Source organism: Copadichromis virginalis, linkage group LG1 (assembly GCF_057382275.1).
Source record: "Copadichromis virginalis isolate Kocher_CV1m ecotype Utaka linkage group LG1, C_Virginalis_male_GT1.1, whole genome shotgun sequence".
Lineage (NCBI taxonomy): Eukaryota > Metazoa > Chordata > Actinopteri > Cichliformes > Cichlidae > Copadichromis > Copadichromis virginalis.
Genome location: NC_140618.1, coordinates 23,918,695 through 23,935,595, shown reverse-complemented (window position 1 = coordinate 23,935,595; position 16,901 = coordinate 23,918,695). Strand labels below are relative to the sequence as shown.

At 41.7% G+C, this 16,901-nt stretch overlaps 1 protein-coding gene across 4 annotated transcripts in view; it reads left to right on the top strand.

The window, feature by feature from the left end:
• Positions 1-16,901, top strand: part of ankrd11 (ankyrin repeat domain 11) — a 118,555-nt gene that overhangs the window by 96,822 nt on the left and 4,832 nt on the right. For all 4 annotated transcript variants that reach the window (XM_085455594.1, XM_085455602.1, XM_085455608.1 and 1 more), the window contains 6 exons: positions 3,387-3,519; positions 9,408-9,581; positions 10,553-10,753; positions 10,862-11,004; positions 12,074-12,221; positions 12,347-16,808. In XM_085455594.1, the coding sequence (XP_085311720.1) occupies positions 3,387-3,519; positions 9,408-9,581; positions 10,553-10,753; positions 10,862-11,004; positions 12,074-12,221; positions 12,347-16,808 (5,261 nt within the window). The remainder of the gene's footprint in view (positions 1-3,386; positions 3,520-9,407; positions 9,582-10,552; positions 10,754-10,861; positions 11,005-12,073; positions 12,222-12,346; positions 16,809-16,901) is intronic.

The following is a 16,901-nucleotide window of genomic DNA, read 5'->3' as shown; positions in this document are numbered from 1 at the left end:
GGTATGAATACTTTATTCCACCAGTCCTGCATATTTGCTATATTTTGTTTTCTTCTTGCCACATCTTCGACTGAGCTATTATTTAATACAACATACCTGCGCAGGTCTTTGTACTTGCGTAATCTTCTTACTCTCAGTTGTATCTTGTAGTTATTAATGATTGATAAACAGCTCGACGGAGATTCCTTTTAATTAAACTATAGTTCTTGCATTTGACTTCAGCACAAATGCTTAATTAAATAATGGACTATTGCATAATAGACTTGGGTTCAGTGTTTGTTGTCTTAAAAAGCCCTAAGTCACATGTCTGAAGTGCTTTTGAATTGGTGTCACCTTATTGCCCAGTTATGACGTATTCACTACCTTGAATTTGACACAGATACTGTCGTCACTGTTTGTGTTGGAACAAAGTTTTGGGCGCAGCTTGATGATGTCATGTGTGTACTAACTGTTCAGCTACCAGCAGCAGCTCTGAGAGGTGTAGAAAGCAGAGGTACAGCTTATGCAGGCATGGATTTACAACCCTCTGCAAAGGATTGCATCAGACTCTGGTATGGAGGGAGGGAGGGAAAGAAGCGAACAGGGGTGGGTGGAAAACTGAGTGAGACGAAGAGAGCACGCATTGCTAGGAGACCACCAAACAGGGTGTCGTGTGAAGGCAGATCAGAGGAAAGTCTTGAGTTGTCAAAGCTTTGCTTACGCTTAATTCTCCAAAATCAACCCGGTTGAACTTTAGAGATTTGAGTTGGTGAATTGACCATTTTTCCCCAGTCCAGTTAACCAGAGCTATATGATGGTTCTTTTGTTTGTTTGTTTGCTTTAAGAAATAATTCACATAGTGTTTTCCATGCTTAAGATGTACTGTAGCTTTAAACGTATGCATCATAATTTCGCTCAAATGGTGTGTTCTCTCTTTGTGGGAGTGAGCGGGGATGCAGACGGGCAGACAGAAAGATCAGCTCATTGTAGCTACACTGTTTGTCTCTACTGTACCATGACATCATGGTCTTATGACTGGGGCAGGGCAGGGGGAGGAGTTCAAAGAGTTGATACATAATAGAAAACCTGCCCTCAGGATAGAGATAGATGAGCAGGGTACTGAAGATAGGACAGAGAAATTAGGTGAATTAAAGCGTCTGTTTGTACGTTATCTCACCTCTGTCTTGCATCTTACGTTATGAGTCCTTAAACCTGTGTAGTTAACGGAGTCGTCAAATGATGATGGTGTCGTCTGAATCATACATGGAGTCATTGCTGAAATTCCAGTATTGACTACTGTATTGTAAGAGAGTACATTTAGACTTTCACGATACCGACCAGAACCTTACATGACAAATAATGTAATTATGAAAAACACTTTTCTTTTTAGGTAATATCATTTATTTAAAAAAAAAAAAGATCCTTTAAAAGCATGGTATCCTTTTAATGCCACAACAATGTCCCATTTTTAGCATATAAACAGTATCAGCTCTCTTTTGTTTCATTTTATTTTTGTTGTTGTTTATGGACTGATTCTTATAGCGGTTTTCTACTCTCCTGGAGTACTCAAAGTGCTCTGTACAACACGCTGCATTCACCCATACACACCCTTTCACCCAAGCACTGTAATCTATACTGTCAGTGCATTACTGTCCTTCATACGTGTTCATACTCCGATGGATGCATTGGAGAGCAAGTCGGGGTTAGTATCTTGCCCAAGGATATTTGGCATGCATACTGGGGGAGCCAGGGATCGAACCACCAACCTTCCAATCAGCAGCTGACTTCCTCTACCTCCTTAGCATAAGCATGTAGTACATTAAATATAGAAACCTAAATACATGAGTCATGACTTAAATCCCTGATAAACCCACCACAGTGGTCGCAATGATCACGGCCCCAATCTTGTCTCACAGTCACTCACATTTATACCCACCGTTAAGGCGCAGGAAACCACTGCAGTATTCTCCTGAGCGATAGGTGTCACCACTCAGACAATATCGCCACAGAAGAAGAAGTCAAAACACGGAAGCAAAGACTTTGTCGGGTGTTGTTTTGCAAAGGTTTTTCCACACAATCGTACACTCGTGTCTTCAACCCAGCTGCGGCAGCCACGGCACAACGTGCCAGGTTACAAAGATCTTGAGGTGCACAAATGGCCAAAGCGCTGCAAAGTGTCACACAACACACTATGTGATGTCAAAATCAGCACGCAAAATATCAAGCATAATAGGTCCATTACTGGGGGACACGTTAAAAACATTTTTTGTTACACAGATGCAACACTTGTCTTTTAATATTGTGTTTTTGTCATCTACAAATATCTCTAAGTGTCCACTTTGAATTGATTCCTAATGTATTGCAATTAGGAATGCAGCGTATGGCTTTGACTTCATATATTTGCTCAGTGAGAAGCTACTGCTTTCCTCTTTAAAAATAATTCTGTGTTGAATTCTGTGTATTCTAGTTAAAAATGTATATAAATTAATAATGAATAATTGTTAGTAGCTCGTTGTAAGAGATACAAACCCAGCTTCAGTTCCATTCCCAAGCCTGGATAAATGAAACGGCTGCATTAGGAAGGGCATCCAGCGTAAAATCTGTGCCAAATCACATATGTGCATCCATCAGCTGTGGCGACTCCTAAAGAAAGGGACCAACATAAAGTAGCTTTAATAATGAATAATTATTTACTGCTACCACACAAGAAACTATTATGAAGATGACATCATAAACAACTTGTAGACATCTTCCACTGTTTGTGGTCTGTGGGGGTCTTTTTGTTTGTTTTTAAAAAAGGTATTCTGGATAAATTAGTTTGCATGAGCACCCAAACACAGAACAACCGTTAAGTTAAGCTGGGCAAACACATAAGTATTTACATCTGTTGATAGCAGATACACAGGGGTTTGTGATTGTTTCCAGCAGCTGTAGACCACAGAGCCAAGCCGGCGTCAGCTTAGCCTCCTCTCCCTGTGCCTGGCTCTTTTACTGTGGCCAGGAATCTAGGAGGAAACTCTGGAAAAACTTTTGCTTTGAGAAGCTCTTAATAGCTAGAAGAGTCAGGCCAGTGAATTCAGTAGGAAGGTATAGCCAGAGACATTATGAAAGAGGGACACGGCGACTTAAAAATATGGTGGTAGATGTATAACCTCCAGGGGGGAAAAGCTTTTTATAAACGGAGTTTGCGGTCAGCAAACTTGTGCAGTCTTTTATCAGATGTTATTTCCTGGTGACCATTGAAATTAAAGTTAATTTAATTAATGCTTCAAAATGTGCCTGAGGGTGTTTTCAAGGTGGCAGCTGAGTCAGGAATTGCTTCTAGGACTTTAAAGTAAGGTAGACAAATAAAGTGCACTGCTCTGATGAAGACACTTGCTCACCCCAGTGTTTTGTTGCTTTCACAGGATAAGGTGTTATCAAACAAGACTCCCAAATTGGATCGCAATGATGGGGTCAAAGAGATGAAAGAAAAGGCCTCTAAAAGGAAGCTGCCCTTCACTGCTGGAGCAAATGGAGACCAGAAAGATTCTGACTCAGGTAAGGCTGTATTGCTGTGTGTTTACGCTCATGTTTCTGCATCTCGATCACCTTGTGACTTTGTATAGACTCAACTGGTTCTTATATAGCGCTTTTCTACTCTACCTGAGCACTCAGTGCGGAAATCAAAGAGAACGGAGAGTAGTTAGCACTGGTGTGCGAACAGGGCTTGACCTATGTGAAGTGAAAGTGCTCCCAACTTTGAATTAGCTGGTTGTTTGAGAATCAAGGAGTTTGTACCTACAATCATAGTCTAAAAGGAGAGGAAGACCACACAAAATCATGATCCAATTAAGTGGGGATTTGGGCAACATACAAGCCTGACCAGGCCTGGGTTTGGTAAGGCTCCAGCTGTTTTCTTTTAATTAGGGAGAGAAGGACTAGTCCTCACGCTTGTTTGACTTTGGGCTTTAAGGGTTCAGGATTTAGTTTGTTGATAATGGTCCAGCTTAGAGGCTTTGGTAACAGTCTTCATCAGCACTGGGTGAGTTGCTAAATTGGTTCATGTTCAGTGTTTACACTTGGGGAAAAAACCTTTCCTCTCCACACACAAGAGGAAAACTACAAGTATGCAACAGATGACTGTTAGGGCATGAGGATGTGTTTAGCAAGATTGGACAAGTATTTTGTAAACACATAATGTTGTATGTGATTACTCCTCAACTTAAGCAAATTATAAATAAATTAAAAAGTTTGAGAGGCTGTAATATGTCTTAAATCTCTGGACATTTGTGTATGCGTGTTCTTCACTTCCATTTAAGTTGCAAGATTATTTCATGTTCTTCTTCACAAATGTTTACTTGTTGTGCATTAATATTCTAATCTCTTCTGCTGAATTCATTTTATTTATCCATTAGTTTTTTTTATCTTGAGATAATCTTCACCCTACCTCAATCACACGAGATGCGAAATCTAAAGACGGGAACATTAGCTGGAAATTCTTTTAGTATACTAATAGTTTCATGTTGTCTTCCAGCGCCTTGCCTTTCTTTGTCTCTGATCTGAGCTATATTGTGTTAGTTTCTAAGATTTACACACTGTACAAGCTTTGAAGATTAGCTGGCTCCTGGCATTGCACGCTTTCCAGTCACGTGAGAAGTTTATTAGGTTGCATTGTGTCATAGCGACAGACCTATTTTTGTTAGCGGTAGCTACCCAGGTAGTATATGGGGGCAGTAAAATGTGTGTTGTTAACCTGGACTTCCACCTGCATGAAAATTGGCGTTTCTACATATGTGTGTTTTGTTATTAGTCTGTGGCCTTTCAATTGACCCTACTGGGACTGTTTTTAACCTCTCTGCAAAGTTTTACACCTCGAACACGTCACAGCCCCCCCCACCCTTCTTAATCTGTGCCTCTCTTCCAATGCTCATTTCCTTTGTGGCTTGCACACTGGTGACGGATAAATATAGCTGTTTAGAGAGCACGATTAATACGTTTTTTAAAATTCGTACAGTATACCCTTCTATTATATTCCAATCAAAATTATATCACCCAGTATGGGTCTTTTTTGTGTCTTTGTTTATTTTTTTATTCAGGCACGGTGTGTCTTATGTGTATCCCATCCCTTCTTTGCTTTTATAATCATCAGTATTGACCATTACCATCTGGCTAATATCATTCGATAGTATACTGTGTGATGGCATTCTGTCAGTTAGCCCAGTTTTACATCAACTTTCCTCACGGCTCAGCTGCTGTTGAATATCTTTTCACTGCAGGCATTTTCAGCGTTGTGTAAATACACAGACCTTCTATTCCAAACAATTTGAAATATGACATCATTTGGGGGTGGAGCTCTTGTGAATACACCCACTAAGCACAGGGTCTGTCAGTGTGTTTTGGGGGCACAATGCTGCAGCTACGCCTACGTCTTTCAGTTAGTCCGCACACGTCTCTCGTGGATTGTAACGGGCAGGCAGGAAAATACCAAATTTCTTCCTGCTGCTGCTCTTTTTACTGGAAAACAATTTGTATCTTCTGATGTTTAATTTCTTCTTCTGCTGTAAACCTCTGTAGAGTCCACGATGTAACCAACAAAAGTGCTTGACACGGTTGTGTCTGGGCATTGAGTTATAACCCTTTTCAATTAGTACCTACTCTGCTGGGCTTGGCTCCATTAGGTGGTAGTGTCTGGTACCAGGCACTAAGCCCAGGTTCCAGGCGATCTGAGTTGAGGTGAAAATATGACATGAGAGCGACTCCTTCACAAAAATTAAAACTGCAATTTTTTTTTTAAACCCAACGAGGGAATTGGCAGCACTAAGCCCAACACCATGGTCTCAGAGTCTGGGGGGAAAAAAGCTGTAGGCAGAGCGGCAGGTATACCATCACCTCGACGCCCTACAGTGTTGTGTTGTGTTGTGTCACATAAGAATAACAACTTTTGGCTGAGTTGCTATAATTACCCCACGCGCATCAGTTACATGACTTGAGTTGTGTCACGTCAAGCCAAGTAGGTCTTAATGAAAAAGGGATATTAGTATACGCAGCTACTGGCAGATGCAAAAAAGGAGCAACTACCTTTTTGGGGATGGGGATGTAAAAAGGGGCAGACTTAAAGGACGCAGATATGTGACTGGGTGGTTGGCATTATCTCAATCAGCTGTTCTGTTTGTGTTTTTGAAATTTCAGCTCACCTTACTCTTTTCAAACTGAGTCATTTTGTCCTCTTTGGCAGCATTCTAAGATATTAATTATTGCCATGTCTGAGAAGCTTTGGCTGAGACAGGTCATAAAAACAGATAGTGGTGTGCAAGGATCCTCAGTGCACACATGTATTCTCGCTAATTGGTTATAACGCATAGATTATCTTCCCAGATTCACGATGTTTATGAGTAAAAACAAAAGACAGAAGGCGCACTCACTGACTGCATCTGTTTGACAAACAGAGCGTCCTGCACCACATGATGTTCTTTCTATACATTTCTGACTTTCTCTTGCTCAGTGCGAATCATTGAGAAAACATCCTGTTGGCCACTTCCTGCCTCTTCTCCCTTAGCTTCCTGTTTATGCGACTTTTTGGGTCGTTAAACAGAACATTGCTCGATGCTCCCGCGTTACGGTCAGACTTGGTCTGGCTGGTTGGAGCGGTTCTTCTTGTCATGGTGTCTGTTGGCTAAGTGAAGCAGACAGTCTCTTTGTTTTGGCGTTAGCTCACACTGTCATATTGTCTGTCTACCATATCAGAATCTGCCCCCATTATATCCCGACATTTGTGTTTGATGTGGTTCCCTCCCTCCTGGCTCAGGTAGGCAGGCTAGTCATGGGGTGATAGTCCCTACCCAGCTTTCCTTCCTTTTTCAGTCTCCTCCTCCTTTATCTTGTTAGTCAAGTTTCAGGCAGTGAGGAGAGTAAGGTTTCAACCCTGTCTTTAAGCTGAGTAATATCATTTTACTAAGCCACATAAAAGCCCTGCAGTTTTGCCTAAATAGACATCCAGCAGACAGACATACTGTGTTTAATTTCTTTAATTCAGAAATCCACATGTGACATGTTAATTTGATTTGTGTGGTGATAATTTAACACAGTTGCATTTTACCGAGCTTTTTTCTTCAAATATTTTGATCCGTATCTTTCCTTAAAATTCCCACGATGATTAACCAGACAAAAATGTAGTGAAAGCAAAGTCACATTCCTTCCTTCATGAATGGAAAGAGCATATTTTTTTATGCTCATATTTCTCACAATATAATTATTGCTGCTTTGCTAGTGTTTCTTTTGTAGTTTTCCCTTTAACATGGTGATCATACCTCCTGCAACTGCTGTATTTGATTATAATTATGCAGCATGGATTTATAGAAAGTGCTTCTTTTCTGTTTAGAGTGGTCGCCTAGAGTCTGATCTGTATCGCAGAAGGACAGTTTTTTTGCCACTGGTGATGAAGGTTGTATTAGAGACTTGGGTCTTGTATGTTTAGCAGCAGATCTCTTTAAGTGCAGCTGGGTAATAACTGCCTTCCTGCTTCTCAGTCTAATAAACATAGCTTGGAAAAGCTAGCTTAGCTCTTTCTCTGTTCTGCTGCTGAAAAAAACATGTTTGGGCTGTTTCTGTGGTCCCTGCTGTTAAAGGCTTAGCAGAAGGAATGTGTCTAAATGGCAAATGCTTTGGGGAACGTGAGACTGTATCAAAGAGGGGTGGAGGGTACATTAGCTTTAAGTATTCACAGATGTTAGTGAAAGTTCATCAGCCCTGTACTTGCGAGTGGAAAAATATTTTCCTGGAAAGTTTTTAGACACCGGAAGGCTGCGCTGCCATGCTTCCTTCTTGCCTTATTTACTTGTGTTTGTGGCCTGCAGTGCTTCCAGTCTGGGAGTGAGAGAAGTTGCTCAGAAATCAGACTCAGACCCTTCTACTGGTCCACAGCGTCTTTGTACACGCACGTCTGAATTTGCTTCTTCCTCCCTATGACCGGAGGCCTGTATTGTTGCTTGAATTATAACTGTGAGGTTTGATACCCCCTCGGTAATGAAGCGCTGCAGTCATGTGTAGCGTTACCCTCTGTATGGGTCATCAGATGGTATGTTGCCACTGAAAATAATTGCTGGGTGTGTCTTTGTGGAGCAGCTGCTTTTGTCCAGTAGCACTGTGTCTCCAGTAATCCTGGCAGGCAGGCAGGCAGGCATGTGGTGACCTTGGCAAGGCCATGTTGAATTGAAATGTACACCAGCTATTTCGTAATAACTATGGTTGTGCCAAGTCACACCCTCTTTCCTTTTTTCGTCCATTCTGGCTGATTGGCTTGGAGACAGACAGACATAAACACACTGCCTGTTGGCCCCTCCCTTCTTTAAGGGCAGCTGGGTAATAACACAAAAGTCGCCCACTGGTGCCAACAAACCTCTCACACATACGGCTGCATTTACAGAATGCAGTAAGCGAGCAAGTCTTTGTTTTCTTTTTGTTTTTGTTTCACAGAGGCCCGTTTAGGTCATGGAAAGTAGCAAAGGGTTTGCTATGGAAATTCAAAAAGAGGATAAAATGTGTGAAATAAATAGGGAGAAACCCATTGATTATTGATAAAAATGAATACTTTTTGGTTTTGTTTTTTGGTTTGACAAAATGCTTTTGTTGTTGTTGCTCATTTGGTGACTGAAAGATTGCCCCTGGTATATAGAAATGCCTCCCTGTGGGAAGAATAAAGTACCTTCTATCGCTCTGTAAATCTCTATTCACACGTAGCAGTGCAGCCCTGAACTTTCCTCAGAATTACCTGGCAGCCAGTCTTGACCAGTCTAGTGCTTGTGAGAATAGATCAGGTAGTTTTTCTTTTTTTTAAAAGAGTGAATTCAATGGGAGTGTGTGGGCGTCGTGTGTGCCGCCTCCTGCTTTCTGTACACTGGTGCCAGTCCTTGCCAAAACTAAGCAGGGTATTTCCAGTTTGACCATGTCACAAAGGACAACTTCAGATAATGCCCACATCTGATTCCCTCGGTCAGATTATGTTGACATTGTCTGAATTTCATTTATGAAAGCAGCTGTTCTCACATATACATGACACTTACTTGATTGATGCCAACAGTAAAGAAGCTGTTTGGACTCAGTGCTGATCTACAGTACTCTATACTTGATCTGGAAAGTCATAAAACACCTTTGGAGATGTGTCATAGTGAATGTTTACTAGTTATTTATTGATTTATGAACTTTAATAATCTGTCTTTTAGAAACATTTGAAAGTGGTGTTACTGCTGTGAGCCTTTAGTGTTCTTTTAAAAATTGCCAATTCATAACAGTTAATGTCTTCTACTGTTGTAGCACTAATAAGGCTCCCGTTACTCTCCCTGACCACATGGATCAGTAGATTAGATTTGTGTGTGTCTGTGTATGAATGATCATGCAGCTTTTTGCACATGCAGCGATATTAACCTTGCTTCTCTCCTCTCTCGTTACAGAGAAACCAGGTCCAGAGCGGAAACGCATTAAAAAAGAGCCCACCAACACCCGGAAGGCAAGCTTGCCGTTTGGAATGGGGATGCCAGGGATCCGGGCCGGGTACCCCCTCTCCGAGCGGCAGCAGGTGGCCTTGCTCATGCAAATGACAGCTGAGGAGTCCGTCAACAGTCCAGGTGCGTGTTTATCATTTAGGCCACGTCTTCTGTGGACGGACAGCCGACATTGGGGAAAAAAAGGATCGGAGGGAGCTTTATATGTAGAATCCATGCATGGCAGACCAGTGAGGGTGGGCTGTAGGCTGGGGCTGATTGTTTTTGTGCATTTTCTCAGTCATACTGTCCCTCTAAACAGAACCATTATTTCACATCTTAGCTGGAATCTAAACCTCTGATGTCAGTGATATGTGTTTTGTTTTAGCTGCTTTAATGGTTGCATATTCGTGCCGCCACAGTAGTGGAGTTGTTTTTATAAAATTCCGTACATAAGGAAATGAAACCAGCTTTTCTGTTTGTACTGCGTCTGGAGCTGATGGCGTAATCTCACTATTTGGGCTAAATGACAACAGAGAAAGTGTTGAGTTATCCTTTCTGGTGTTAGATGATTATTTTTCTTATTATAAGTTTACTACCTTCCCATTTCTGCAAAAATTGTACTTTATTTTTGATCGACAGTAATTTAGCTGGAAGTTTTTCAGACTTGTGAAATATAACTATTGTTACAAGTTTGTACTTTTTCCCCTCATTGTTGACATTTGAGACTGAATTAGTTTGATCCTACCTTATAACTGCTTTTATTTGTATGTTAATTTCTTTGTTGCCTGCCTGTGGGCATGGACATAGATTAAGCGAGTGTGTTTCAAATATCATTTGGGACAATAGCTGTACAAACTCAATAATGTAAATGTGATTAAGGATTGGATTTAATCTTGTAAATGTGATGAAATAAGCTCAAGTAAAGTAGGTTCAGCAATTGTGCTGTTTATTGCTAGAGTTGGATTGCCCCCTTCTGGCTGTAAGCAGTTATAGCACCTTGTTGTTCACAGTAGAAGTAGTAAACAAAACAAAAACAGTTAGAGTAAATTCTCCCAGAAGAGTGTGACTGACTCTTGCAGCACTGAAGTGAAATATGCATGTCTTACCTACAGATACAACACCAAAGCATCAGTCACAGTCCAGTCTGGGTCAGAAGGGAACGCCAAACTCTGCATCTAAAACCAAAGACAAAGTGAATAAACGGAATGAGAGAGGAGAGACTCGACTGCACAGAGCAGCAATCCGTGGAGAGGTACGCCGCATCAAGGAGCTCATCAGCGAGGGAGCTGATGTGAATGTAAAAGACTTTGCAGGTAAGGGCATCTTTGTTTTATGCTTGCCTTTGCTTTGTGTGTGTAGCAGTGTACCATTGATTCATTTAGAGTTTACACTTCTCTGACTATAATTCTTCTTGTGTTCAGGCTGGACTGCATTGCATGAAGCATGCAACAGGGGGTATTATGATGTGGCGAAACAGCTGCTGGCAGCCGGAGCAGAGGTCAACACCAAGGGGCTGGATGATGACACCCCTCTACATGATGCATCGAATAATGGACATTTCAAGGTAAAAAATAAATCCGCCAAAGGTGTCGTGTGTCATTGTTGCTAATAGTAAAGAACAAAATAGGTTTTCAGGCTTCAGAAGAATGAAAATATTAATGATCAGTGGCCCATTTGTGATCCATCAAAACAAGTTTGTCAGATTAAAATCTGAGTTTTAAAAGTGAGAAGATGGCTACAGAGTGAGTTTAGATGTGGTTTTGTTTAAATACCAGGTTAAATTGAATCGTACCACTAGTCTTTTTTTCTTGAACTGTCCTCAAATTTTCTACCCTTTCAACACCTTCATTGCAAAAAGGTACACGCACCAGTGGAATACAGTAAAAATGTCAAATCTCACTACTTTTCTTCAAAATCAAATGCTGGCCGTGCATGGTTTTATACTGTAATGGCATTGAAATGAGATGTTGATGTTGTTTTAATAGAAGTCAATGAGACATTTTTGGCCACAAAGGTGTCCACAGGGAGCATCTGGAAGTAATGGTGTAATCAGATTTATAATCAAATTAATTTTGCTGCTGATCTTTGACATCCAAGACTAATCACCACCAGTGTCAATAAAGTGTTCCTGCCTGTCTGCAGCAGTGTTGTGTGAGGTTAAGATGGCACTGTTGGTATCAATGCTGTCGCAAATTGATCCAATTAAACATTTAGTATTGATTAGTATCTGAGAATCTTTTTTAGACAACCCCACTGAGAAAACATTTTGAAGACCACCCCTTACTTGGTGCTATTTTGCAGATGTTAGAATTTGTCTCACTCTGATTCTCCTGGCCTGAAAGCAGCTTCAGACCATCATACTTTCTCACCTCTACACGGCTTTTGGCATTTTACTAAAATTGGTTGCAGAGACGCCACATCACCCAGTCTGCTGTCAGTAAAGTCTGGAGGTTTTGGTGTGGAAAAGTTCTGTCCATCAAAAATCCCGCTCTAGCTTCGTCGTAACTAAATAACAACTTTGAAGTGGAAGATTAATTCTGTACTCTTTATCCTATTAAGCTTTGAACCACTTGAGAAGTTGCTAATATTACCTTTAAAATTGCAAAAAATCATTAAAGTTTTATCCTTTTCAGGTGGTTAAGCTACTTTTACGGTATGGAGGGGACCCGCGTCAAAGCAACAGGAGAGGGGAAACCCCACTGAAGGTTGCCAACTCTCCAACTATGCTCAATCTGTTGCTGGGGAAAGGCACTTACACCTCAAGTGAAGAAAGTTCATCAGGTATCATTTTCAATCTTAAATCTTTGAGTCACCTAATTGCACAACTGTTACAAAAGTTATTCAAATACATGAGGCTATAAGTAGTAAATTAATTGTGTCCTCTTTGTGCTCTTTATGTTCTACAGAATCTTCAGAGGAGGAAGACGCCCCCTCGTTTGCCCCGTCCAGCTCTGTTGATGGCAATAACACAGACTCAGATGTTGAGAAGGGCCCGAAGTTAAAAGGGAAAACCGCAGACCCTCCTAAATCTGCCGTCACACCTGTCAAAGATGAATACGAATTTGATGAGGATGACGAGGAGGAACGCGTCCCTCCCGTAGACGATAAACACCTCTTGAAAAAAGACTTCCGCAAGGACTCAGTAAGCAAGACCAACAGCTTCATCTCTATACCCAAGATGGAGGTTAAAACCTATTCCAAAAGCAACTCGCTCACACCAAAGAAACCTGGCAGGCGGATCATCTCTGACAGTAATAGTTCAGACGAGGATGATAGGACGTTGTGTTTCACGCCAGCGCCTACGCCACGGCAACAAGCCCAGCAAACAAATACTAAGACTAGAGACTCTGGCAGCATGAGCTCTAAACAACAAAAAGACAAGAATAAAGTCAAGAAGAAGCGAAAGAAGGACAGTAAAAATAGTGTCAGTAAAGAAGTCCGGTTTGGTAAAGTCAACGACAAATTCTGTACGTCTGACTCCGATTGCGCGGATTTGGAGAGTGAGGACGATAAGGGCTCAAATAGCATAAAAGACTCTTCTACAGCAAACCTGAAAGACTCTCCAGGCTTTAATGCTTCCTCCTCCTCCTCCTCCTCCTCCCATGGAAACTTGAACTCTCAGAAACAGACGCCGTCTTTAGCAGAACAGCATCCAAAGCAGTGGAGGACGGATAACTGGAAGACCGTCTCGTCTCCCACATGGTCAGACGTCAGTTCGCTCTCAGATTCGGTCAGAACTAGACTGTCCAGTGGGTCTGACTACTCCTCTGAAGCTGAAGATTCCTGCGTGGAGTCGATAAAACAAGTAAAGAGGAAAGCGCAGGAAAACAAAAAGAAGAATAACAACGTGCACAGTAACACTGTGGAAAAGAAAAACTCAGAGCTCTACAAAAATACAGAGAGCACCATCTCCAAAACTGACGTGGATGGCAAAGTGGTGAAAAAGCATAAAGTGAAGCACAAGCACAAAAATAAGGAGAAGGACAAAGCTCCTAGTCTAGTGCTTAATCAAGATATGAATGAGAAATTTGTTAAGAGCTATTCTTTTGATTTTGATGATTCGAGGCAAAAGTCCCTAATTGTTGAGTCAGAATCACCAGCTGAGAGCAAAGTCAAATTATCCAAACATGAAAAAGACCATTCGAAAAAGGAGGACAGGTTTTCGAAAACAAAGTCTGAGGATAAGGATTGGTCCTCGGGAAAAGACCTGCACAGAACAACAAAAGAGGAGAAAAACAAGAAAACAAAGGACTCCAGCAAGGACAAGTTAAATAAGGAGGAGAGGGAAAAGCCTATAAAATCTGACAAGGAGAGGAACGTCAAAGAGAAGGAGAAACCCAAGGAAGATAAACAAAAAGCTCACAAAGAGGAGAAAAAGAAAAAGTCTAAGGAGAAGTCCTCCTCAAAGACAGACAGGAAAAGTGAGCAGAAAGAGGAAAAACATCTGAAGGCGGAAAAGGACAAAAATGCCAAGGAGGATAAGGAGAAGTGTAAAAAAGACAAAGTACAGAAAGAGGAGTCTGAGTACGAAAGTTATGACGTTAATCGTTTCCTCAACTTGGAGGACACAAAACTCAGTGCCTCCGATGACCATCATGACAGATGGGGCTCTGAGATGTCCTCTGACTCCTCCCTCTATGGTGACGACAGCTGGGATGCTCCTGTCAAAGAGTACAAGGACTACAAAGCCAATAATTCTGTTAAACTTATTGTTGAGACTGTTAAGGAGGAGACGAGGAGGAAAGAAAACAAAGTCAAGGACAAGAAATCAGACCACAATGAGAAGAGATCAGAAAAGGAGGCTACTTCTAAGAAAAAAGACAAGGACCCTTCGGAAAAGACAAACGAAAAGAAGAAAGACTGGTCAGAAAAACAAAAATTAAACTCCAGCCACTCAGTTGAGAAAGAAAAGAAGAGGAAAGAGTCCACAGAGGCAGCCAAGGACAAAAAAGACAAGGATTCTCTGGACAGCAGTCGAGACCGTAAAGACTCGTATGAGTTCATGAAAGAAAGAAAGGATATCAAAATCAAGCAGGAATCGATAAGAGATGAATATGGCAATGATACTTTCTTCAAAGACATTGATCCTGTCAGTAAATCGTGTGATATCAGAGAAAGGAACCACTCTGGGAAGGAGAAAGAAAAGAAGGGTGAGGGAATGGAGAAACGGGAAAAGACAAAAGCTGACAAGCACAAAGAGAAAACAAAAGACAGAGGAGCTGATCAGGAGAAGGACAAGAGTGATAAAAGCTCCACAGAAAAAACTGTCAAGGATAAAGATGCTGACCGGAGTACCAAAGACAAGAAGGAGGGGGCCAAAGACAAACATAAAGACTCTCATGGCAAAGACAAAGATCGAAAGATGTCTTCAGAACAGACAAAGGAAAAGAAGGAGAAGGCCTCTCAAGACAAACATTCAGATCGGGAGAAAGATTTCTTGGAGGTAAAGAAAGAGGAAAGAAAAACTGAGAAGATCCGGGAGAAAACGTGGTACAAAATAGCCGACATATTCACTGATGAAAGCGATGATGACGACGACAGCTACAGCGGTGGGGTACTGGTGTCTGATTCCATCAGAAAAGATTCGACACCCGATCAAGATGAGCTGGATCACTTCCCTTCAGAAAAAAGAAAATCTTCTGCAGATAGTAAACATAACACAGAAAAGGCAAAAGACAAAGAGCACAAAGATAAGAAGAAGGATAAGGCCACATTTGACACAGGTAGAGAGAGGAAAGGCTCCCAGGAGAAACACGGCAAGGACAGGAAAGACCCGGTAGATACAAAACATAAGGAGAGGAAAGACAGGATGTCAGTGGACTCAAACCAAGAGAAGAAAAACAAGCAGAAGCTTCTGGACAAAAGGGACATGAGCGAGGAAAAAACCAAGAGCAAATATAAAGACAAGCAGGACCATTCCAAGGAAAGAAAGCCCTCGAAAGGAAGCGGGGAGAATGAGAAGTCTCTCTTAGAAAAACTGGAGGAGGAGGCTATGAATGACTACAAGGATGACTCCAATGACAAGAACAGTGAAATCTCCTCCGACAGTTTCACTGACAGAGGTCACGATCCGGTCCTCACCAGTTACTATGACTCAATCAGCCTGCCTGATATGGCCGAGGACAGAAGAGACTCCCTGTCCATATCTACGCCACAAGACAAGTTCAGAGAGAAAGAGAGGCATCGGCACTCCTCTTCGTCCTCATCCAAGAAAAGCCATGACAAGGAGAAGGAAAAGACAAAAAAAGACAAAGGAGACAAACGTGACAAAACAGAAGAAATTAGAGAGTCCTACGGCCGCAGAGAGAGCCTGCCTTTTGAGAAAGAGCCTATGCCTCTAGAGGCAGACCCTTACACATTCCCATACGGAGGTAAGGGAGACGGAGAGGACGACTTCGATAAGACATTAGAATTTGAGAAGGAGATGTCCAAAAAGGACAAAGACAAAGGAACTGGCGTCATAAGTGACAGAATGAAAGACAAAAAGAAAAAGGAAAAGCATAAAGAAAAAATTAAGGAAGAGAAGAATAAATATATCGATGGCTTTGGGTCATTTAAACACTCCAAAGATGACGCAAAGTCAGGGTTGAAAGACAGCCCACAGGTCACTGTTCTGAAGGACCGGTCAAAGGAAGACAGTCCTAAATTTGATATGAAAAAAGACAGAAATCGGGATACGCTAGACAAAGACAACAGACTGGACCACAATAAATCTAAGGCTAAGGATGAAAATGAAAAGCTCTCTCAGCCCAAAGACAATGCAAGGAAAGATAATCGACCACGTGAAAAACTGTTGGTTGATGGGGATTCTCAGATGACAAGTTTTGGTCAGATGTTGAGTCAGAAAGACCAAGAGAATGAAGAGCGGCTCAAGAAATACAGAGAAAAAATGAAGCAGATGGAGAAGCTTAGACCCAAGTCTGGCGACCCAAAACTAAAAGACAAAACCAAGTCTACAGAGGAAATACGGAAAAGCCGCAGTGAGCTATCATCCAAGAAATCTAACAGCCTTGAGTCTGGTCTTAAAGAGAAGAAGCTGAAGGATGTTGGTCTCCCGGCCCAAATGATGTCTCCAGGCAGAAAGTTCCAGCCTACTGATAATCAGAACTCAAAGGATTGGCTCCCTGGCCACCAAATCAAGGACAACCTCCCTGCTTCTCCCAGGCCAGATCAAAGCAGGCCAACTGGTGTTCCCACACCTACACCTGTCATGTCATGCCCCAGCTTCGAGGACGTAATGCAAACTCCACGTACACCATCCTGTAGTGCAGAGGATTACCCTGACATTATGCTGGATCCGCTGGACTGTCAGAACTCGTCTGCAATGACTATGTCAATGAATGCCTGCTCCCCATCCTTCTTTGAAAGGTATTTTAATACTCAGACACACTGCATGTTACTAATGTTATAGTTTGATTGTTTTGGACTGAGGCTTAATGTTTTGTTTTTCTCTTTGTCCAC